Source organism: Perna viridis, chromosome 5 (genome assembly GCF_037379345.1).
Source record: "Perna viridis isolate PV_CMFRI_1.1 ecotype Kerala chromosome 5, ASM3737934v1, whole genome shotgun sequence".
Classification (NCBI taxonomy): Eukaryota; Metazoa; Mollusca; class Bivalvia; order Mytilida; family Mytilidae; genus Perna; species Perna viridis.
In genome coordinates, this window is record NC_142449.1 from 21,723,918 (window position 1) to 21,750,225 (window position 26,308).

The window sequence follows — 26,308 nt, forward strand, 5'->3', positions numbered from 1 at the left end:
ATCTTGGTTTAAGAATGCTTGTAAAGTTCCATTGAAAAGCTTGCTATATATCAATGTTTGGTGGGTAGTTGCATCGAACGACTAGAAAAGGAAGCAGAAAGGGGACTAGCTCGAAGTGACAACATCCCTATCAAATAGTGAAACAAAAAAACAAAAAACAGCTGTTTTCTATACATTTACAATTTGTCATGAAATTGAAACTGGCTTACTAAAGTGATAAAAGCAGTTTTCAGGAATCATCCTAAAAGAGGACAGCCAAATCAGTCAGAAATTGAACTGAGGTTGTCTGCAAATGTTACAATGTTTCAAGTTGCAATTAACTCTTTCATAAAATAAAACAATATAAACTAAGAAAATAAATGTCAAAGAAGTTTATTCAAATCACACTGATTTCATAAGGAATATTTTTTTCAGGAGTATTGAGAGTCTCCTAGTTTGTTTTTTTTTGTTTCTACCCTAACTCAGAACTCTGTCACTACCAATAATTTTATGATCAAAATGCTATTATTGATATAATGACTATTTAAGTTTACAAACCTGCATAAAGACTTTCTTCATCATGTTGTGTAGAGTTCTTCTGAGAGCTGGGTCATACAGCATGGCATTGGAAGATCTCAGCCACCTAGTAGATAAAACAGAATCCTACACCATTGCATATCTGAATAAATCTTCTGTTTGAATATCAAATGGAAGTGATAAATAGTAGCAGTGATAAATGTAATGAAAAAGGTGTGAATGGGCAAACACCCACCATGATCAGTATATACCAATCACTTTCAAAGTTGAGGATATAATAAGAAAATGTTATATTTTTATGTATCTCACCTGTAAAAGTGTATGATCTGATTGTCGGCAAACACATTGTTGTAGGCAGTGACATCCCTTACCCAACCTTGTACCATACCCTTCAATATCCTGTAAAATATTACACTGTATCTTAATGTTTCTTTCTTCTCAAAAATGTACATCAAATAGCATATTCAGTTACTATACACTTCAATAAGTCAGGCAATATGATTGACACATATAGTATCTTCTAATATTTGGACTGATTTAAATACTGTTGGTTAGCTTGCATAACATATATCCTTCACATTAAATGGAGTTTATTTCTTCAAAATCCCTAATCAAATTTGATCATCTCCCCTAACAGGGGCCTGACAATGATTATCTTTCTTCATGCACGCCTACATGACACCTAACCTTTCTCTCAGATTTCCCCCAAAATCCACTGAGTTGTTACCATGAAAATATGAAAGCAATGTTTTAAAAACCATCAAACCTATTTAACTGTATTATTTGAGAACTCACCTGAAGGTTGCTGAACACAATGCTGTTTCATCGTAACTGGCTAAATAGGTGGCAGCACCTTGACCTTGCACCATTTCCTCAATAGAAGTCTGAGGAAGGGTGTCAAAACTGACAGCACTAGCTCCTTCCTGGTCATTTACATGAGCTGACTGGAAATAATACGATGAATTTCGTAGTTTGATAAGTATAAAATATGCTCAGATCATTTGGGCAAGAATTCAATGTCAGTAAAAATCAATATAGTTTTGGAGGTATTACCATTTATGTTTAAATGTGTTATCCAATTTATCAAGGCTCTGTACTTAAAGTTCATGCAAAGGAATAATCAAATTTGCTAGTGTTACTATGGAACCTTGCTACTATTTACAGAAAAAACAGTTCAGTGAGATGGGTCCAAACATTTTTTATTCTAATCAGGTGGGAACTATAGTGCAGAAATTGCCAACCCCAACTACTTTTCTAAATTTTGTCAAATCAAGATGATAAAGTACATTGTAGGTAAATTGTAGAATAATAGTGTCACATGGTTAAAATCTAACCACTGAATATCAAACTGACTAGGGACATCAGACAGACTGGCAACCACTGATTTTGTGTCTTTATTAGCCAATACCAACAACAAAGCAGAAATTGGAGTAAACATACAGTAAAGGGAGAAGGGAACGTTAAAATCAGAATATGAAAAGGTGGATAATTCAATTTTAAAGCATACAAAATTCATGCCTGGTGCAATTCACTGTGAAGTACCCATTTAAGCCCTTCAGAGAGCTTTAACAAACCTCAATAATTGTATTGACAGCCAGACTAGCCACATCTAACTCAACACACACTGTAGGGTAGGCTCCTGTATTGTTTACTTCACAGCTTGTACTCTCTTCAAGTTCTGTACACAATCTAAAAAACAAACAATTGATTCTTCTTGTAATTGACTTTTTATCCTACATATTAAGTATTAAAGTGGTAATCAATTTCTTAAAGCATTTAAGCTGAAATAAGTACACATATCTTAGCTTTTAGTATCATATTCTACATAAGTTCCTATCTCAAAAAATTTATATTCAAAAGGTCTGAAAGTTATTTTAATGCTCTTCTAAGGATTAACAAAATAAATAATATTACAGTGAATCCTGTCCAAACCAAAACCCCCATTAATCTGAAACCTATCTAAACCAAACCCCAATTTATCTGAAACCTGTCTATACTGAGCAAATCTTACAGCTCAAATTGAAAATATCAATAATCCATAAAATTTACTGTGTTGATAAATGATTTTGACAGACCTGTTATCGTCAGCCTCTTTCCCTCCAAGATCTGGTCTCTCTGTCGGAGAACACCACAGAACATGGTTGTGTTTATACAGATGACGAGCAAAGAACAAATCACAGCCAAATAATGTCACATCCTTTGGCATGTTACCTAATGGAATGTGTAGGTAACGGCACTGCTCCATGTTACCCTGAAAACAAAAACTGCAAGAGTTAAGTTTAATATTTATGTAGGCATGATTTTAAGAGAAAGAGAGAAGGGTAATTGGCAAAATCAAAGGAATATATACTGTAATAAGAATTGAAATGGAAATGTAGACTAGAAGAGGAGAAATTCTTTTTAGAAAGGAAAAACATTCTGGACATTACAACCAGAACTAACACAGTTAAAAGCCTTGTAAGAAAGTGTCACTTTCATCTATTGTGCTCAATGTGATCCCCATGACCTTTTTGTATCAACAATCAAACCTGACATGTTTCGATACTTACATAGTTTTTAAAAAGTAACCACATGCACATTAAACAAAGCCAAAGGATTCCACCTGTAATCAATAAATCAACTTACCTGTAAAATAAAATCTACATTGAGGAAATGTTGTATCATCCTCCTACATCCCTTCCTCTGCCAGTCTAATACACTGTAGAGATCCTCCCTACAATGTCAAAGGTCAAATTAATATATAAATAGACCATAGAAAACAAGAATTTAACAAAAGCTTTCGATTTTCATATCTGTACCTGATTTCAGATACATGTTAGGAATGAATGGCTGACTTGCAGGACCCATAAGGCTGTTAAGGTGTGAACCCAATGTGGCTAAATGGGGTAGCCCCTTTTGGAGGTTGTCAGGCCACAAGTCAAAAGATGACCACAGACAATAGTTTGACAAAGTTTGTGAAGAGCACCACACTTAAAACCTCCATCTGCAGTGTTTTTTTAAGATTAGGCTCCTATGGGCTGCTACAGGTGGCAAAATTTGATGCCCCTACTTATAATTAACTGTAATATTATTATAGAAGGTTCTAGGCATTACATCATTACTTTCATGGTCTCTTCAAAAACTATTGTTTTTTTAACCTGTAAACTCTATATCTCCCAAGTATGGATGGACTACTGTTTCATCATTAGATTAACTTGTAATATTTCACTTGTCTGATACAAACGTGAACATATGAGTAGATGTGTGGTTTATACAGATTTGAGTATCTTACCTGTCTGAAACATGAACAGGAACCAATGGGAAGTCCAACAATCCTGGCATTACAGATGTCAGATGCTGAAAATCTAGAATGACAGAAAAATGTTAAGTAGATTGAAATCAGAAAAAGCTGAACCTAAAGAAGCTTTCAAGCAATTGTCTAATTTACACGTACTCCAAATGTATTGAAACTGATGTGAAGGATCTGGTCTAAACTGGTTTCATTGTAGTTATTGTTAAACAGAAAGTAGATATACACTAAAGAGGTAAACCATTAAATTGGATATTACCTTGCCAGCATAAGACAAGTCATCTTTCTTCATTCTTATAGTACAGTAGATTCTGCTTAATTGCATAGCCTATTTGCCAGTAAAAATTATGCAAATAACCGGGTTATTCTTATAACCAAAATTACGATTTTACCGGAAGTGTGAGTTCAGGTAAGACGACGATACTGTGGATCAACCAGGGATATCACTGTTCAACATTTCTGATCTGGTATTTAATTGTTATAGACCTTCACATTGTATTGTTCTTTTATCAATAAATAATAATATATATTGTGTTTATCTTGTTTGTTGACCTTCTTTACGTCATGTGTATTTATAAGTAAAACCACATGTTTCTCATCCATAAATAGTCAAGTAATTTCCTGACCTTTCTATGAAAGAAAATCCCATATTTCATATTTCAGACAGGATTCAGTATAATTTTCATCAATGTTTGCAGTTTCTGGGCTTTTGAAATGGTCTGTGCGTTTTTATTCCTCTGTTCAATCACCATTATACACTGATAGTTGTGTATTATATGTGTCATTGACCTCAGTATATTCCTATGAAGTGTGGATAGTATGGGGCACCTTAGGGTAGTTGAATTTCATTAGACATTGTACTGAATGAATGATGACTTTTAATTTTCGGTTGATATTTATGCCTAGTAACCCAAGGTCACTAAACACTGTTCAGCTCATTAAAGAAAATTAAATTTACATTGATAATCATTTGTAGTCGGAAGAATTTAAATAGGGACAAAAAATATCCCAAGCCGAACCCCAAGCTGCATCATAAGGTGATGTTTGGCATGTCGTCAGAAGTCATTGTTGACCTAGGTGCTTGTTTATTTTAATGCAATTAGAAATCATTTAAATTGTCTTTTATGTCCATTATGTTTTTAATCCATTATTAACACCTCCTGATTGATGATAACCTAGTTTTTACAACAATAAATATGATTGCCATATTTATGACCCGAAGGCTTAAAATAGAATTTGGGAAACCCTGTCTTTACCTCGATGAGGCAAAATTCTCTATGCAATAAACCAAAATGCACCTGCAAGGCCTATGCAAATAAGCGATTTTTTCCCTAATAAAATAATAGGAAATGGTTTTGTGCAGGAGAAAATTATGCTAATAACCGAAATATGCAATAAAGCGATATGCGATTAAGTGGAGTCTACTGTAGTAACATTTAGCCTTCATATCAAAATCATTTTGAAAATTTTTGGTGGAGTAGTGCTTAAAGGTACACAGACTTATGAATTGATAGACATAGTGGTTCTTATACATCCCCTAACTTTGTGGCAGTAAAATCAGCTAAAAATGTATCTTGTAAGATGAGTTTAACTGGTATAATAAAAAAAACAAAAACAAAAACAAAAATTATGTCAGTTCTCTATCAGATACCTCAATGACTGAAATAAAGTCATAAACGAACCTAATGGTGATTGTATTGCTATAAATGTGGGCCCTCTTTTCTCATCTTTGTATGATGACAACATTCTCTGTATAGCTCTGTATACTGTACGAACATCTTTCTCAAGCTTGGCATCAAATGTGTAACTACCCTCGGGTAAGGTATCCTCATCTCTTCCCTCAGTCAGTCTGTGAATAGAGACCAATCAAAATAGCACAAATGAATAGACACCATTCTTATTATCTACATGCCATATCGTCCGAATGACAAATTTGAATTCCATTATTTACTGAACGTGAACCTTTTTTTATCAATATCAATAGGAATCTGTAAAACTTGGTTTTTAGAAATATGGTAGATTCTCAAAGTTATCTCCCTTAGATCTCCTACCATTTTAACATTATGACTTCTTGATACAAGATGTTTCTTTTAAATAAATTACAATAACATACCTACCTACTGTGAAGTCAGAGGCTTGAAAAATCTTATTTCCTACTTTTTACAGAAGGCAAGAACAAAATCTGTGTCATGGCAAAATCAACAGTCAAGTTTGTAACAAATTTTAATGTAAACTATAAATCAGATTTTCACAGTTATCTCCCTTAGATTTGGTTAGATCATTTTTTTCTTTTCCAACTTGCCTCGAATTTCTCTCAGCATTGTACAAAGCAGGGAGATTAGGCATCTGATCACTACGAACTGTATCTACTGCAAACACAGTACATTTCTTTGACATTGGGAAAAATAATCCGAAAATCATCTTACTACCACTGAAAAAGAAAGTTTATTGCTATGCAAAATTCTAAAAATTGAAATCAACCCAAAACAAACTAAAGCACTATTTCCCCATTCTAAGCCAGTGATTAAAAATGCGATTTTTAACCATCCAGTGAGGAAAAAATGTGTGTGATAGATTTCCCAACATTTTACATTTTGTAAAGTTCATTAAGATTTTCTTTCAGCTTATTCTTGATTTAAACAATTTCTCCACTCTTTGTGAAAAATTTACATTTTATCATGCCCTCTAAATTTTAAACCACTCATTACTGAAGGAGGTCAATATTTAGTTCAGAAATTATAATACAAGACACTGACACTAGAGAAAGCATAATGTTGTTTTTTTTAGTTCTCTGTTAAATTCCAATACAAATACACTTTAAAGACCTTTCAAAAATTTTAAGACTGGGAATAAAAAACAATTTTAATAACCAACTGATAAAACTTACATAGTATATTGTAAAGACATACAAAATTTACAGTGAAATTGCAGCAAGAAACTCTTACAAAGTTAAAGAAGATCAGAAACTAAAATGTAAAACCTGTGTTCCAATGTCCCACATACTGTCAACAAAGAACAAGAACTCTGCCAAAACTGAGAGCAAAGCACTCAAATTCAAACAAACTAAAAGCAACCAAAATGCACCTTTCATAACCTGTAGGTAAACAGACATCCAGCATTTCTACCTTACTCCATAACACTGTGGAAAGTAGAGGAGCACAATTTGTTCCCATTTCAGTGCAGTAATCTGAAAATTCTATCTGTTACATACTTTAAAGACAACATTATTTTTGCTTTCTACTTACCATACATGATGATAGAGATACAGATGTTTTATAGTCCCAGGCTGTAAATAAGGAAACTGTGCCATGGTTCTAAACTCTAAGTTGTCCATATCAAATGTATCAGTTTCCTTAAAAAAAAAGAAAGAACACTGAAGAGAACACTTTCATTATTAATATGAAAGGGAAAGAAAAAAATACCAATGAAAATGATGGATATTTAAGAGGAGAAATCTATGGTCAAAAACATGTTCAAGAACACATAAACTGACATGGAAAAGCAACAAGGTTTATAAGATTTCAACCTGACTTTAAAGGACACCATAAACATGATGAAGTATACCATTGAATATTTCTCAGGCTTTAAAGTACATGTATGCAGAATATGTCCTTTCATTTATTTTTTTTTTAATTTCAAATAACAATAGAGCTTAAAATGGCACATCAGTTTTGGCTTCGCATGAAAACTTGAAAATTGAACTGGATTTTTAAATACTGACATCCATTGAATTTTAAATTATGTATCAGTGGACCAATTATATAATTGATTTTTTTATTGAAATCAAAGCTAGTATCAACTAACCCTCCCAGACATGTACTTGGCAAAGTTTCGGTTCACTGTGACAACACATCCAAGTCTGGCAAGAGCTCTAAACAGTAATGGCACCTGGGTCTCATATACCCCTTCAATATCAGGGGAAGATAAATCTGCACTTATCTCACTGTAAAACACAAACTCTAAATAAATTAATCTCAATATGTATTCATTTGGTTTACAATGTCCGTGTTATTCCTTTTCTTTATCATTTTTTAAGGGCTAAGTTTTACTCATTTGTTATCATTTTCTCGTATCAAAATATTGTATAATTTTCCAAGAATCTTTGAACTATTCTGTTGGTAGCCTTTAACTGTTGCGTTTGTTTACTCTTTAAACACAAATCACACAGTTTTAGATTACAAATCAGCAGGTTTTTGTTCTTCAAGATTTCACCTGTACTTACTTAATATGCTCTAGATAATCAGCTTCAGGAACAGAATACTCATACAGATTCATTACTGGATGAGATCTAGGTAATGTCTTCATTACTTTTTTCCACACTGTAAATATAAAAAAAATTGTCTTTGTTCAACAAGGGAAAAAAAAACATAACAAAACAAAAACAGGTCCCTTACATCACAAAAGTCCAAAAAGCAACTTAGAACTTGGATCCAATAACAGGTCTTTATTGTGATTTACATTACCATCTGTTCAAGTTTCTGTACAAAGTCATCACCAATTTTTTCATAGTAACTGTCATCATAACAATTTATCTACTTACCTTGAAATTATTAGATATGTTTATTGTTATTCAAGCTTTCATCTCTTCAAGTTTCATTTAAATACAAACAAAAATAACAAGAACAAATAAGAGACAGAAGTATATTTGCACAATTCTTTAGGTAAGGCCTGAATAATAAAAGCATGTGAATTACCTACCTATATAATGCTAATTAACTAAGTGCCAGAAAACATTTCCTAGTCTATACAACTAATGCCAAAAAAATATCAGTCCTGTTTCCAGCTACCAGCAAGAAAAAATAAAGAAGGTAGGTTCATTTTTCAAAAACATTTTACATTTAGTTAATGGGGAAACAACCTAAACTTTAACAGTGCTTAAGCTAAACTGGCCAAAAAAAGTTTAGGGTAGGCACAAAAAACTAAGGTAGGTAGAGTAGCAGGAAACAGACATTATTTTTTTGCCTAATACATGCATCGTAAAATAAAGTTTTACTACTGTGAACGTGCCAGGGTTTGTAAAAATTAAGTTTCTTTGATTTCATTATAGTTTTCAGTCGAAATTAAACATTTCATTATGTGATCAATCCATGACAATTACAACACGAAGTTGCATGCAATGTCATGCTAGGTACACTCCCACTCAAACGAGTGTCATGCTAGGTACACTCCCACTCAAACGAGTGTCATGCTAGGTACACTCCCACTCAAACGAGTGTCATGCTAGGTACACTCCCACTCAAACGAGTGTCATGCTAGGTATACTCCCACTCAAACAACAAGTTGAAATCAAACAGCCAAATCACAATATAAGCCCCAACTTTTTAAGCCACATACCAAAATATGAAATCAATCTGTTCAGTGGGAGCCAAGATTTTTGTGACGAAAATTCAGACAGACAGACTGACAGACAAGGTGGTTCCAATTACATGCCACTTGGCGAGTGGGGATATATAAATTGGCACCACACAAACAATTATTCTTCCACAGTTTTTGTTAAAATGATTTCTTGAATCTATTTGACAATTTCTAATGTGTTTCTCTACTTACTAGCTCCCTCTCCTTCTTTCTGTGTTTTCTGATTGACATAAAAGACTCTAGGAATGTTTAATTTCATTGCATGTAAATCATTTCCAATCAGGGCCCATAACTTATACTGTCCTGGTCGACCTGTTTCTATCAACTGTAAACAGAATTCAGAGAAAGTGAACTTTTTAAAACTTTGGAGTTCTAATATTCATGTAAAAAATCAAGTTATAAAAACAACAAAACTTTTTGTTAACCCCAATTTATTTCACAGTAAATTTAAAGCACAACAAAATAATGTATGTCCTCAACTGTATCTCCTTATTATGTTTTCTTACTTGAACTATCTGCCATGGCATGTCCATAATACTTCTGGCAGTCCTCCGTAGAAATCCCCCAAGACTGTTACTTCTAGAGGCACTCATAGGAACATCACCAAAATCTATCCTACGTCGCTTTCTGTTCTGTTTGTCTTTAGCCTGCAGTTCCCACTTCCTCTTGTGGTATTCTAACCATACTTTCCTTTCTTCCTATAAAGAATTTTCATAAGTATTCTGATAAGGTAGTTGAAAGTTAATCATGTCAAAAAACAAATGGCTTCCAAAATGTTTTTTATTCATAAATTAGAAAACGTTGATGTAGTAGTTACAAATATTCCAAGATTCCAACTTTCTAAGTGAAAAAGGGCAATAACCCCTGAAGAGAAAATGCCGCAAAACAGACAACACAGAGGACAGATAATGGATGCTATTTTATAGCACAAACTCAGAATTAAGTAAAGCATCCTAATACAAGACTTTAAAATTTAAAGAAACTTTAATCAGATTAAATCACTTGACCACTTTTTATCATTACCTTAGTATTGCCCATTAGAGGTATTGGGCCAAGTATTTCTCTCCACGTCTGTCCTGCCTGTGAGTCAATCTGACTACTTTCCATACTACGTTTACGTTTGTGAGATACCGCCATGCCATTCAATGTCTGCTTCTTCTTGCCAAAGTCCTCCATATCTGTGATACCATTAGTAGGTTGACTGTTATCATCAAACAAGTCTTTCTGTGATGAAGGCTCATGAATCTAGGAAATAATTTTAAATGTAACCATAGCAACAAAAAATATATTGATAAAAGCCTTAAGTATTTTTATAAAAAGGTGTGGAAGGATGAACACCTTGATCACTAAATGCCTCCAGCTTTCATTTGTTGAAAATGGCAATAAAAATGAAGAAAATCTATATAATAAATAAGGAAACCAAAATAAAATACTAGTGCCAAGGATGATTGAAGATTTAACTAATGTACAGAATAAGTTATGCACTTGTTCAATCTGTATGTTTTTGACACTTGTGATCATATTTTAGTAATGCAGTGTTCCAATTAATTATCCTATTAATATGTTTGCTTTCATATTTCAAAACAACCCTTCCAGTGTCACACCTGGGCAGTCTTCTTCTGGGCAGGGGCAAATATCTCACTGATTTTCTTTTGTTTGAAAACATCATTTCGCTCCATCATTTTCTTGTGTAACCAATCAGGATGCCTGACACGAGGGACTGGGTTTGGTACCTGTCATAAAAAAACATGAAAATACAGTTAAATCTAAAGGTCTATTGAGATTAACTTAGAACTTTCAGAACTAGAAAGTGTTGTGTAATTGCTTGCAGGCAAATCTAGATTTTGAATTTGATAGTCTCAGCCAACCAAGTTGTCATTCATTTCTCATATGCCTTGCCCTTGTTGGAAAAGTGGCAACAAGCATTTTTAAATAGCTTTTATTCTTTTTTAAGGGACTAAACCTAAAACTTGAGGTTAGCATGATACAACAGGACTAAGGCTGAGTTTCTGAGGTTAAATTTTAAAAGTTATTGTTTTTCACAAATGTCTGAATACAAAATTCATAACAACATATTGGTATAGTTCAATTGAATTTTTAGGTCAATGTCTGCTAATTCGTCCATATAATTGTACCTGTTGTAGAGCTGCTGGAATGGTGATAATCTTCTGTATACTTCCTCCTAATCTATCTATATAGTATTCCCAGTCTAATACCTGTAATATACAAAGAATATTTACATCAGAATACTGTATTTGAAAATTATTGCAGTGTTGAGAAAAATCCTGTTTATCAGTCATGCAAAATATTTCACAGTGCAAGTTCAAATTTATTGCAATAATCACATATTTGCAACTTTTGCATTGCTAAAAAAAAAAAAAAAAAAAAAAAAAAAAAGACAATAAATTGTTTTATTATTTGTTCTTTTGTTTGATAAGGCATACAGAAATGCACAATAACTAGATTAGTATAACTAATACATGTAGTAGAAGATCCCTCGCAGAGGAAGTGTAACACCAATAAATATACATGTAGATTCAAATTAAAACTTACTCATAAGTTTAGACACTATTCTTATCACTTGACAACCAAAATCAAGTGATAAAGTATTATTTAAAAATACTTACATCTCTAATATCTATGTCTCCAACTTCATTGGTCTTTAACCATTTCCTTAAGAAATGTCTTTTTATTCCTGGTTCGGCCTGGAATATGGCCAGTGGTATGGCCCTGTCAAATTAATTCTAAGGTGAGTTTTAAGATATTGTGAACTATTTTAAACATTTCATTCTGCAAATGACGAGAAAGCTACAACAGCCATATGTACTAAAAAATTATTTAGCAGATAAGCCTCAGAATCAGTAAAGCTAAAAAAAAAAATTGAAATGCTCACTCAGAAAAAGATGAAATTTTCTTTTATTCAAACAATATGGTTAAAACATAAGAAATCTACATATCAGAAGAAAGATTCTCTCCTTTTTTACATATTACTTTATCTCAATCTATATCTATTGATATAAAATCAAAATATTTACATACTGGGGAAATGATACATGAATATTTAAGGTCTCTAGGCTTCTGCGAAGAGATATAAAGAAGCCCCTGTGCATGCACATCAACTACAGCACTAAATGGGCTTCAACTTACCTCTCAGTAACAGGTGCACCTTCAGGTTTTTTGGATATGACATAACGGCAACTCAAACCTGCATCTTTAACCATCTGGTCACCGAGAAACTGAAAATAAAGGGCAAGCAATCTAATATCTTACTGAGCGGATCTAAAGAACCTGAATCATTTACCTGGCTTGATGTAAGCTACATTCTATTTTTTTATGTGTTAAAGCAGACCTGGCTTGATGAAAGTTACATTATATTTTTTTCTTGGTAAAGCAGCAATATTTTTCCATGGATAAAAAAATTTAAATTATCATACCTAAGGAACAATCATATAAACTTTCAATAAATTCTATCTAGTTGTTTGATAGGAGATTTTTTAAAATAATTAAGTAAACTAGAGGCTCTAGAGAACATGTATTGCTCATCTGGTTTGATAAACTACATTCAACTTCTTGTAAAAGTGGACATATTTTTTTATGGATAAAAATTCCACATGTTCATTTTGTGCAGGATACCCTAAGGAACGACCATACCAACAATCATTCTGTACAGTAGTTGCTGAGATGAAGATTTTTGAAAGTAATAACATAAAAAATAGTTAAAAATGTCCAAAAAGGGCAATTATTCCACAGACTTTCACCAAAATTTGATCACAGATGGATCTCATCATATTTAACACTTTAACATTGTCTGTATTTCGTTGATCTATCATATGCAGAACATCCTAAGAAACATTCATATGAAATTTGGTTCTAATTGATATGGTAGTATCACAGGAGTGGGTTCTTATAAGAAATAACATTAAAAATATCAACAACAAAAAAAGAAAAAGATAGAGAAAAAAGTTTAAAAAGGGCAATAACTCCAACATGGCTGAAAAGATTTACATGAAAATTTGTCCACTGATAGATCTAATCATGCTCAACACTTTTACCCATGATAGAACTTTGCTAAACCTAACAGTTCTGAAGATATATGAAAAAAAAATCTATCTGAGACCTATGCTCCAATTTCTAGTAACAGCGGCTATGTTTTTCAACAGATCAAAAATCCCCACATCAGTTCTATGTAGAATACCCTAAGGAATTCATACTAAGTTCGGTTCAAATTGGTACAGTTGCTTCTGAGGAGAAGAGTTTTGAAAAATTGTTAACGATGGTGATTACCCCAAGTGATGCCAATAGCTCACCAGGTGAGTTCATTAAGGTGAAAAATGCATAAAAGGGGCAATAACCCTCAAACAGGTCATCAGACAAACTTGAAATAGAAACAAAGGTCATAGATTTCATCAAACTGATGAGCCTAAGAAGCCTTAGTTTTCTTATATCGGATATGGTTTTTGAACTGCAGGTGATACACTAGTGTCAGACGTCATGGTTCTTTTCTAGTAACAGTTGCCATTATTGTAAACAGATCAATAATTTCCACGTCTGTTCTCGTATGGATACTCTAAGGAAGAATCACAACAAGTTTGACTTAAATCTGTCCAGGAGTTTCAGATGAAAAAAAAAAATGGGTGAATAATTGTTAACAATGAGGATGGATGCAAAGTGATGGCAATAGCTCACCTTTGGGGCAAGTGAGCTAAAAATAAAAAGCTTGGTTCCTTGCTTGATTGTAATTTTGTCTCAAGTAATTCTACTCCCTATCCCCCTTTAACAAGAGTAATCAAAGGAACCAAGGTTATAGCGGTAATCAAAAGAATGTAATCCAGGGACAAAGACCAGACATGGAAAACAGACACACACAACAAAGAACATAAAGTAACTAAAATCATACATACAAAGTAACAAAAGTAAATGAGCAACTCAGACTCCACTAAAAAATATGAAAGTGTGCCATATTTTGTGTTGTTGAAATGCATGACTCTGCATCCCCCTTTTACAAAGCATGAACATATGCCACTTTTATGTGTTAGTAAAATTCATGAAAACAATATTCATAACTGTATTTGTTTGTTATCAGATTTTTTTTCCTTGCATACTTAAAAAAAAAAACAACATATCTGCAGCCAATGGCAAACACTTCCATTCTGACTGAATTATATATGTAGAAGTTCTGAAATCTGAATGGCCCAAAAGTGTTCTGTTTGGAGTGATCCATTTCAAAAATGCTTTATGGAAGTAATTGACTGAACTTTTAACACAGTTGCACAGCATGCAAAACACACTGTTACTGGTAATGTTTTCAGTACAAAGTCTTAGCAGTCTGCAGCCTAAAATTGTATGTTTTTGCTGAATAAAGCTTTTATGGTAAGTTCATACAGTAAAAAAAAAATTCACCACATAATTTCACTCATTAACTGAAGAATCATTTGTTCTATTTATATACTTTTTAAAGGAATTAAATTGATAAGGTTAATAGAGTGACCTATTTCAATGGGATAATAATGGTATTTTTTTTTACGTTTTCGCAACCTTAGACATGCCATATTTGTCTACATTTGGCTGTACACTTTATGCTAGCTATGTCAATTGAAATGATCCCTAGTGAAACTTTGCTTTGTATTATTTATAATGAAGTATGGCACTAAACAGGGGATTAATTTAATAAATGATCAACTGAGTAGCAGTCAAAACATCAGCTAAACCCTTTCATTAGTCTAATTATTAAATCTTGGAGAAATGTGAAGACACTTGACCTACATGTGTCTTAATGACATTAATTCAAGATCAAAGAGATTAAAAAATCATCTAATAAGATTCTGCCATTCTGGTTGACAATCCAAGAAAGAAGAACATTTCATGATTACTTAATAAATCTCACATAGAATTTACGGTATTCCTCGCTTGTTTATAGAAAATTAATATCTAAGTAAAGGATGTTCTGATGTTATATTTTATGGTTTTAATATTTGTGATTTGGGAGTTACTGGGAAATTACACAAAAATATCCTGTTATATGATATTGTTGGCTGAGACATCAGCAATATACCAACAAAGTGGTGCATTATCAACAAATGAAAACAAAAGGCTCCATCCTTCATAGGCAAAGCTTAAATCATTTGAATTCACTATATTCAACCTCATATAGCTTGGCTTTAACACTACTGTCAAAGCCATCACCTATGTACATTATATTGGAATGTGAAGGAGAAAAGACAATACTACAAGGTCGTTCTATTCCTATACTACTGGAAGTGATGTAGGACAGTATATATTCGGAACTGTTCAGAATACGGAAAGATTCATCCTCATTATCGCAAATGATAACTCGGTTGGGGTAGTAGAAATAGGACTAGCCTTGAAAGGTTTGTCAGCAGTGTTGATGTCAGCTCCTGTATAAAAAGGAGATTCCCATCAATGGGTATACCGAAAACCTTAAAACCACAAATTCAAGAATCCACGAATTTTTGTAGCTTCCCTGATCCACGAAAATTGGTATCCACAAATTAAATTACTTTCACAGTATTAAATATTACAATGTCAGCATTCAGATTTATTGTTAAAACTACTGGTAATACCAGTGAAAATATAATATTTCAAATTATGTCAGATATGTTTAATCAGTAGGCTCAATCATTGAATATAGACATTTTATTATCAATTAAATTCAATGTACTTTTATATAATGCATGTATGCATGATGTCTTTCTTCACTGAATTTAATAAGTACATGCTCCTCAGTATCTATATGGGAAACCCATGAACACGATTCAATAAATATATATCCATATTTTTTCACTTAAGATCAGGAAAAATACATGGTCTTAATCCTTGGAGATGAAGTGTTACCACTGGTCCCATTGTTCTATTGTGCATAAAATAAGATTTGAAATGACTTGCAGTCATTGTTTTAAGATGGACACAAACCAATTTTTTGTTGTAGTGAAGTAAAAATGTAGTTTTGAGTTGTATCTAATTTTACACTTGCCATCCTTATCTTTGTTGAAACGGACCTGTCCCTGGGCAACAAGGGAGACTCATAACGAGGTTAATAAAAGCATACATAGTCTTTATAAAAAAGAATCATGAATATTGATACCTCTTCTTTCTGTCACGTTTAAAGAAATAAACAAAATTAGTGAACAGGAAGGCGTTCCGAAAAATGAATCCCATCATTTGACATACCTTAAGGAAAAATGTAAAATTTCAAGCTGTTTGATGAGTTGTTTCTGAAAAATTTGTGATGAAAATTTAAGCTTTCAAAAATATAAAGTAAAAATGAACAAATCCTCAATAAACAGAAAGTTGTGGTCAAATTTTTCTGAAAAAGATTCCCACTGTATGGCATACCTCAGTGTTCTAGGATTCCTATTTCCCGTTATCTGGGGCAAGTGTAATTTGGGTCAGGGAAAGTTAGGTACTTAGTTACACTTTCCCGTGGCAAGTTGAAAACTTCATATGCTGTAAGGATTTGTTTTGTTAGGAAAGCAGTCATTGACTGCGGGAAAGTTGATTTTATATGGATTTTTCCCCGAGGAAACCTCAATTTCTGAAAAATCCTAGAACACTGATACCTACAGGAAGAATGTCTTAAAATTCTAAGCTGCTGTGACGAGTAGATGCTGAGAAATATTTATTTTCAAAAATATAATGTAACAAAGTCCTCTGTAAATAGCAATTTGTCATCGAATTTTCCCCATAATGGATGCCACCATATGGCATACAAACGGGAACAAAATGCTAAAATTTTCAGCCACTGTGATGAGTAGTTGCTGAAAAAACTTACAGAAAAATTGTTACTGAAACACAGAAGCACATACAAGGATGAAATAGTTGTCCCCCCCGCCTCTCCTTTGGAGCAGGATTAAAAAAAGATTGAAGCATGTAGTCACATACTGTGGGTAAAACAAGAATTGAAATGATGTGCAGTTATTGGTATTAGATGATTTTGTTGAAGTGCTGTAACAAGAGGCTCCCAGGAGCCTGAATTGCTCACCTAGTTAAAGTTTGTATTTCAAGGGCAAAAAATTTAACAAGGAGTTGTCCAACAATTTTGACTCAGAAGACTTTGGTAGGACTATCATAAGGATCATTTCAGCCATTGAAAGTTTCTTCTCTATCTATTATAGTTTTCAAGATATTGGCTGAAAAGTGTAAAAAAAAAAAAAACTGTCATTTTTTCCCCTTACAAGGAATTGTCTGACAACTTTTATCCCTGAAGACTTTTGTAATCCCAATAATAAGGATCATTTTAGCTATCGAAAGAATTTGGCAAATCCTAACAGTTTTGGAGATATATGCGAAAAGGCACTGTCTGACCTCTAAGTTCTCTTTTTAGTAATGGCAGCCATGTTTTTCGACAGATCAAAAATCCCCACATCAGTTCTATGCAAGATACCCCTTGCAACATTCTACCAAGTTTGATTTCAATTGGTCAAGAAGTGTCAGAGGAGACGATTTTTGAAGGAAATAACATTAAAAAAAAGCAAAAAACCTTGAGAAAGGGCAAGAACTCCAACATTGCTTAACGGAATAACAAGATACAATTGGTTCCAATTAGTCAAGTAGTGTCAGAGGAGAAGAGTTTTGAATAATTGTTTACGATGACTATGGACGCCAACTGATTGCAATAGCTCACATGGCCTTTAGTCAGGTGAGCCAAAAAAGACTTTGTTATTTTTTGGCTTTTTATTGTTTAATTTAATTTGTAGTCATATTTTATAGAAAGATATATTGTACAACATTAGTCTGAATCATGTTATTAATACATTCAAACATAATTTGAAGCAATATAATTTAAAATTCTATACTTAAAAATATATTTGATGATTAAATAAACTTTGTTTAAGTAACATTTCACTTCCCGTTTGTTTATTTACATTACATTACATCCCTTTTTATGTAAGAAAATCTTTCAGTTTGTGGTCAATTCTTACATATTGATGCATAATACACATCCCCGTGCTCTGGAAATTATTTCTATGTAAAAATGTGCACATTATACAAACCAAAATATGGTAATAAAAAAAAGTTATAGGTAGCCACATATCCCATGCTGCCACAAAAAAAATTGAAGTGACAAAGTTCCCTAACTTTTGTAAACTTTGTGGAATTAGAATGGTAGTACAATATCATCAGTTCTATGCAAGATACCCCTTGCAACATTCTACCAAGTTTGATTTCAATTGGTCAAGAAGTGTCAGAGGAGACGATTTTTGAAGGAAATAACATTAAAAAAAAGCAAAAAACCTTGAGAAAGGGCAAGAACTCCAACATTGCTTAACGGAATAACAAGATACAATTGGTTCCAATTAGTCAAGTAGTGTCAGAGGAGAAGAGTTTTGAATAATTGTTTACGATGACTATGGACGCCAACTGATTGCAATAGCTCACATGGCCTTTAGTCAGGTGAGCCAAAAAAGACTTTGTTATTTTTTGGCTTTTTATTGTTTAATTTAATTTGTAGTCATATTTTATAGAAAGATATATTGTACAACATTAGTCTGAATCATGTTATTAATACATTCAAACATAATTTGAAGCAATATAATTTAAAATTCTATACTTAAAAATATATTTGATGATTAAATAAACTTTGTTTAAGTAACATTTCACTTCCCGTTTGTTTATTTACATTACATTACATCCCTTTTCATGTAAGAAAATCTTTCATTTTGTGGTCAATTCTTACATATTGATGCATAATACGCATCCCCGTGCTCTGGAAATTATTTCTATGTAAAAATGTGCACATTATACAAACCAAAATATGGTAATAAAAAAAGTTATAGGTAGCCACATATCCCATGCTGCAACAAAAAAAATTTGAAGTGAAAAAGTTCCCTAACTTTTGTAAACTTTGTGGAATCAGAATGGTAGTGCAATATCATCAACTAAAGAATCCTAAAAAATTAGGACAGACTATGTTGAACCATTTCCGAGGAGTTGTGTCCAACAAAGTGATCCTATAGTATATCATGTACAAATTTTTCTAAGTACTATAATTCCAGTAAAATTTGTCTACATATGGTGACTAACAATCCTACAAAATTTAAACAATATCTGTAGAGTTATTTCTGTTTACTGACACACTGTTGCAGTCTATCCTAACTGTGTCATGCTGAAGAATGATTGATTGATTGTTGGGGTTTAACGTCCGAGCAGCAATAATCAAGCTGAAGAAATGTTTCTTCGAAATAAGACATGATTTTGCTCATTGTCCAGAAAATAAAGAAATTGGGAAAACATAGGAATTAATGGGATAAGGTCTAGAAATTGATTCAGCAAAATAAAATACAGTTTTAGGCAGTAACATGCAAAAATTGTTGGTTACACAGTATTGTTTCCGATTGCCCAGAAGCATGAGACCTAAGTTTTCACAAACTACTAAAAATAATCATTTAGACTCTTATAATGATTGGGCTACATTGAATTCCACTAAATATCTGCTTTTTAATCAAGAAAAAGAACAGCGTTCCAATGTCCCCCACGAAAAAAAAAAGTGAGGAAAACTTCAAAGTCACTGAAATTTTCTAAGTCCAAGGGCCATAACTTCCATAAAAATCAATCAACCCTAACCAAAAGTTGAACTTGATCTGTAACTTCTCATAGTAAGACTACATACAAAATCTAAAATCAATTGGTGAAAGCAATTACAAAAAAAAAGTGGGAAAACTGTAAATTCACTGAAATTTTCAAAGTCCAATGGCCATAACTTCCGTAAAAATCATTCAACCGTAACCAAAAACAAACTTAATCTGTAACTTCTCATACTAAGACTACATACAAAATTTACAATCAATTGAAGAAAGCATTACAAAAAAAAAAGTGCAGAAAACTGTAAATTCACTCAAACTTTTTAAGTCTGAGGGCCATAACTTCTGTAAAAATCATTCATAAAAAGACCATGTACCAAAAACAAACTTATTTGGTAAAAGCATAACAAGAAAAAAGTGTGGAAAACGCGGACGGACGGATGGACGCCCGGCATTTCCAATGTCCCCTCGTGATGCTTCACAGGGGGCAATAAAGTAAACTCCTTACCTCAGCAAGTCTCCTAGCAGTACTGATAGATGTAGACTTCTGACTCCCATAATCCTCCAGACTCCTGGACATCCTGCGGTTCTCAGCAATCAATTCAAACAGCTCAGAGTCTGGCATGTTAGCAGCATGGCTGTACAGAACATCAAGCCAGTAGTCAGCCACTTTAGCTACAGCAGCATAACAAGTCTCAGTTGAATCTCCTTTCAAGAAAGCCTCAAATACTGATGATTGGAAAATCTTGATCAGTTCTAACTCCCCATTTCTCTTCACTTCAAATCCCTACAAAGACAAAATATTACAAAACAAATGAATATGAACTCACTGAGTGACACACCCTTTTTTATGTTAGATTATCTCCCTTTCAAAGCAATAATTATCCTACTTCAGTGTGTTGAAACCCTTCTGTTAAGTTTCATCAAAATACTATGAATGGTTTTGATAATTGTCATTATAAAATACAAGGTGAAAAGACAGAGAGGGTGGATGGAGAAAATGGTTCCTGTATATCTGCAATACCTTGAATATATAAGCCATTAATGATAAATAATAACAGAGAAAAAGTATGATACGCGTAGCCATGTCCCCCACCACTGTAGAAGGAGTTGAATTACAAATGTTTGACACTTGTATAAATAACAGATTCAAAACTTATGTGCTTTCATAAGTCCATGTGGCGACTGAAGGTTAATGTATCTTAATGAATCAAATTAAGTTAGGTTAAGAATTCTACATACAACAAAAAAAATTCCGAATAAAAAGAACGTGAAAAATGAACAAAGTCCCATAACTCCAATAAAAATTGTCAAATCAATATAGCGGTTAAGTATGATCAACTACATATGGTGACAAACAATCCTACAAAATTTGGTCAAATTCCATTCAGCGGCTTCTGAGGAGTTGCGTCCACAAGGTGTTCCTATGCGAATAATGTGAAAAATTAACAAAGTCCAATAACTCCCATAAAAATTGTCGAATCAAAATAGCGGTTGTGTATGATCAACTACATATGGTGACAAACAATCATACAAAATTTGGTCACATTCTGTTCAGTGGTTTCTGAGGAGTTGTGTCCACAAGGTTCGGAAGCACAGACGGACATCAGCATTTCTATGTCCCCGCTCCGTGTTGCGGCAGGGGACAAAAACAAACATATAGTATATACTTAAGAAACAAGACCAATATATGTCTGGGCCTTCATCGCCTTCATATACTGCTTACCACTTAGGTATCTTCAATATCAAATGACATTAACTATTTCTAATGGTGACTCTTTTGAATTTTAAATCTTTTCAGTCCCAAATTTGAGCAATTTTGAAAATAGCAACCTTAAACCTTCCATTACATGTCACAAACTTTTAAAATGTGTAGAAGTCAAAATTTATATTGCAGGTATTCCCTTAGGGTGTTAATTCCAGAAAATTGCATAAGGGAGCCAGTGGCCCCCTTGCCAGTAAAATGGGGGATGTTTTCAGAAAAAGGGGGCCAATATGGCAGTATGATAGGGGTCATTTTTAGATAATAGGAGAGATTCAACCATTAAGTTAACCTAAGGTTTGTATACACTTAATAGTTTTATTTTAGGTGAGATGTACACTTCATACTATGAATAAAAAAATATAAGTTGTTGTTTATTTATTATGGGATTCTGCTGATTCAAATTGTTATTCACTTTGATGTTGCAGCTCCACTTACAATCTTTCTGTTCTTATTGGGATCATAACCCCACCTAGTCCAGTTAAAATAAAATTTGAACTTAAACAAATTGCAACAGAAAATATTTTGATTCAAATACATAGAATTATTCCCTATATATAAATACACACAGAAAAAAGTCTAAAAATATCTAAGTTAGAGAAAACTCAAAATAAGCATACAGATCCTATAAAAATTTACATTCAAAAGGGGAGATATCTCCATAAAAATAACATGTTTTTTGGTCAGATTTTGTTCTATTTTTATTTATTTTATGTTTGGTATGATACTCATATATTTTTCTTAATGACTATAACACATAATATGCTGCCCATGATATTTAAGTCATTTGGTTATGATGGGTAAATCAAAATTTTTTGGTAATTTTTAACTACAGAAAATTCATATTTTCTGGTACTTCCATCATTTTGATTAATTTTTTTTTAAAATTGTATTGTTTACATCTGCAAACTGTTTATCAACAGTTTTGCCTTTAATAAAAGAATCTTTTGGCCACAAAAAGTAGAATATTTTCTTCATCATTTCCATCACAACTGGAATTTTTTAACTTTATTATATAGAAAATTGGACAAATGGTTTAATATTTAGTTTTAAAATCTAAGTTGTTGTTTGGTAAAAGATAGGAGGCATTTTCATAAGTTGTTGATGGTCTTCTAATTAATGCTAAAATATCCACTTTTGCTACACTTTATTTATCAGATACAACATAATGATTTTGTATATATTTTTTCCCCCAGCCATTATTACAGAGTTATCTCCCCTATTCAATGTTAATTTCCATAGGAAATTTGGACCGCTTATTTTGCGGTTCTCCCTAGTTAGATTTTGTTAGACTTTTATCTGTGTTAATTTGAGTTATAATGATATAGATAAAAACATATATATCTTCTATTGCAATTTGTTTAGATTAAGGGTAAAATTTTCCTAGACTGACTGGACCAACCCTGCAAAGGCCCACAGACATTCAGTTTACCATTTTAGTTGAAGTTATACCACCATGTCTGCTTGCTTTCAGTCAGTCAGCTCATCTGAGATTTATTGGGTGCCATCAGCAGAGTAAAGGAAACAATCATGTCCTCTGCGACACCACATGCAGTTTTCTTAAATGGTTTTTGACCCAAACAATTTACTACAAAACTGTCAATGCCATTGGCTCTTAAAAATGGTGGAAACACCTCTGGCATGGAATGAAAAAATCCAAAACTTCAGAGATCGGCCTCTGGAATACTGTGTGCCAAGTGCTCACATGCTTCAGTTTTTGTGTGCCATGCATAAAATATCCATCCCAATGGTGCAAGGGCACAGTCTGGAATGAACACTGCCATTAACAAATAACATTGTTATTGGCCTCTAGACAATCACTAAAAGCTACTTCTTTTACCTTCAGTTCAGCTAAGGAACCATCGAAGTTGAAGACAGCATATCTTTTCTTTAATTTCTTTCCTTCTTCTTTAGACGCAGGAAGTATCATTGCTAAGTAAGGCCCATCCACTTCAAAGAAGATAGAATTCTCACTTCTGACCTTGTAATTTAGTGTAGAAGCATCTAAAAGCTCATGATACTGGTCATTGGTGAAATAATCCTGTAATGAACAGAAATTGTAGTTGAGATGCATATAACAAACCTACATATGGTAATTGGTGATTTAAAATAATATATCACCACAACACAGTGGATATTCTTTACAACATGTTGATTGTATTTAAAGAAGCCCATGAGAATCTTACTTTTATTGTGTTTTCTTGTTATGCAATTTGCAACATCAGTGAGAAACAAAGGTATCTGTAAATTGTTAAATTTTTGTCGCAACTGTATTTCATATTAAGACTGGTAACCCTACAATTAACCTGTTGTGTAATATATCTAAGAAGCCTACTTATTTACAGTGTCTTAAATAATGAAAATGTATTTATCTTTTATATGTTTCAAGAGTGACTACGTATACTCTCAGCAATTCCACATACATTTCATTCTTTAAGTTAAAATTCTAGAGAACAAAAGGATGTAATTGAAAAAAAAAACAAACATCTGTAGTCTATATTCAACAAACCTACCTTCACCATTACATTTAGCATAGCACCAGGGTATGAGACGGTGACCTTTGACTTCTTGGGGTGTGTTGATTTCACAACATAGTTCTCAGGGAATGTGGCCGGTAAAACACACCATATTCCATCTGTGTCAAGTTCTAAAGGCCTCCTGTTATAAAAGGATGAAAATATGATCAAATACCTTGTCTTACTGAAATCATGAAAATCCAAGACACTTAACTGAGGACTTCACAAGACATTGTACTTCAGAAACTATGGACCCCTGCACAGTATAACATACAATGCATGGTACTTATCCTATCTGTTCCCTCGCATGTAATTATACTAGCCCCAGTATAACATACAATGCATGGTACTTATCCTATCTGTTCCCTGGCATGTGATTATACTAGCCCCAGTATAACATACAATGCATAGTACTTATCCTATCTGTTCCCTGGCATGTGATTATACTAGCCCCAGTATAACATACAATGCATAGTACTTATCCTATCTGTTCCCTGGCATGTGATTATACTAGCCCCCAGTATAACATACAATGCATAGTACTTATCCTATCTGTTCCCTGGCATGGGATTATACTAGCCCCCAGTATAACATACAATGCATAGTACTTATCCTATCTGTTCCCTGGCATGTGATTATACTAGCCCCCAGTATAACATACAATGCATAGTACTTATCCTATCTGTTCCCTGGCATGTGATTATACTAGCCCCAGTATAACATATCATGCATGGTGCCTAACCTATCTGTTCCATAATTTCTCTGGCAGTTGTAATTTTACTGGGCCCATTATAACATACAATGCATGGTGCTCACCCCATCTGATCCACAATTTCTGTGGCATGTGAAATTATACTAGCCACAGAATAACATACAGTGCATTCTTACCCTATCTGTTCCACTATTTCCCTGGCATGTGTAATTATACTAGCCCCTGTATAACATACAATGCCTGCCATTTCCATACTGTACCAACGAGCTCTGTAATGAAAACAAGAAACCTGTGAGCTATGGATTACAAGTGATACTCTATCTTTCAAGCATGATATAAGGAACATAAACAAAGTCCGTGGTAAACAAGAAGTTGTAGAATTTTCCAAAAATGGTACCCACCATATGGCATACCAACAGGAAAAATATGTTAAAATTTCAAGCAGTTCTGAACTGTGAAGAAAAAAAGTGTTATGTAAACACATACACAAGAACAAGAGTAAAGCAGTATACCACCATTCTCTTTGGAGCAGGATATAAAAATTAAAAATACCTTTAATCAATTGAACTATTAGATCCTTTATGTATAAATTGGACTTATTTATCACTGAAAATTTGAGTACATTTTTATGCTATTTTAGGAATAACAATTTACAACACATTGCTATAAGTTTGAAATGAAAACTACAAACATGAAATATGGAAAAAAATAAATTTTGGTCTTCAAGATCTAAAAAAAAGACAATTTGGTGAAATATCAAGAAGTAATTAGTACACACACAAAAAAACATATGTTTTTCAGTTGACACCAGCCTGCAATAACATCATAGTAATTTATGTATTCTTTGATGTTTAATGAAATAATTTTTTGCCAATTTGTTGCAAAAACAGTTACATAAACTGGCCTATTATGTAATGCACTTTCTACTTCATAAAACAGAAGAAAGGAAAAGGGTGATTCAATAAGAGGATATAGGGGCACTCTATATCATTCCTTGAAATTAATACTTCTACTTCGCAAATGTCCTGCATGAAGCACAAAGTAATGGCCACTCCTAGCTTTCATCAGGTCACTTACTGCTTTTTAAAGCATACTCTTTTGTGTTTCATTTGTGCAATAAATTTACCATTTTTGTTTTGTTGTTTTATGATGTTCCAAGCTGAGGTTTTGTCCATGAATTTCCTCTTATTTTGCTAACACCAAATACAACATTATTTATGTATTACCCTTTTCTCATGACATATCCATAGAAAGAATTGAGGATACACTTGTGAGCAAGCTGTAAGGAGTCATACAGTACAACCATTCCATTTGCCCTCTTAATTTCTGCAGCATCACCTGACTTCTCAGCCTCAGCAAGTTTATTTTTCCACACTTTAGTCAATCCTTTAAATTCATATCTACGATCTCTGAAGGCCCTAACAGTGTCCACATAGAAAGAATTCTCCTTTTGGCAAATCATAGCTTGTCGCTCCTCCATTCTTGTTGCATGGGTTTTCTTATAGGCTTTCCTGCAGTATTCTAAAATAGATAAGAAACATTAGATCATTCTTTCAAAGATTTTGCAAATAATACTGTAAAGGTCAATTTTAGTTTAAAACAAAACTCGTCTCTACACTC

General features: G+C 33.1%; 1 protein-coding gene across 1 annotated transcript in view; it reads right to left on the minus strand.

Moving 5' to 3' along the window:
* Positions 1-26,308, minus strand: part of LOC148616500 (DNA polymerase epsilon catalytic subunit A-like) — a 54,823-nt gene that overhangs the window by 8,757 nt on the left and 19,758 nt on the right. The window contains exons 19-42 of the mRNA XM_088583600.1: positions 25,915-26,209; positions 24,865-24,957; positions 23,974-24,118; positions 23,301-23,501; positions 20,207-20,485; positions 12,308-12,396; positions 11,788-11,890; positions 11,296-11,376; positions 10,765-10,893; positions 10,184-10,405; positions 9,667-9,858; positions 9,353-9,485; positions 8,028-8,124; positions 7,610-7,748; positions 7,051-7,157; positions 6,108-6,236; positions 5,488-5,654; positions 3,788-3,860; positions 3,142-3,229; positions 2,592-2,767; positions 2,091-2,205; positions 1,312-1,460; positions 826-915; positions 538-622 (exon numbers count right to left, since the gene is read on the minus strand). Coding sequence (XP_088439726.1) covers positions 538-622; positions 826-915; positions 1,312-1,460; positions 2,091-2,205; positions 2,592-2,767; positions 3,142-3,229; positions 3,788-3,860; positions 5,488-5,654; positions 6,108-6,236; positions 7,051-7,157; positions 7,610-7,748; positions 8,028-8,124; positions 9,353-9,485; positions 9,667-9,858; positions 10,184-10,405; positions 10,765-10,893; positions 11,296-11,376; positions 11,788-11,890; positions 12,308-12,396; positions 20,207-20,485; positions 23,301-23,501; positions 23,974-24,118; positions 24,865-24,957; positions 25,915-26,209 — 3,377 coding nt within the window. The remainder of the gene's footprint in view (positions 1-537; positions 623-825; positions 916-1,311; positions 1,461-2,090; positions 2,206-2,591; positions 2,768-3,141; positions 3,230-3,787; positions 3,861-5,487; positions 5,655-6,107; positions 6,237-7,050; positions 7,158-7,609; positions 7,749-8,027; positions 8,125-9,352; positions 9,486-9,666; positions 9,859-10,183; positions 10,406-10,764; positions 10,894-11,295; positions 11,377-11,787; positions 11,891-12,307; positions 12,397-20,206; positions 20,486-23,300; positions 23,502-23,973; positions 24,119-24,864; positions 24,958-25,914; positions 26,210-26,308) is intronic.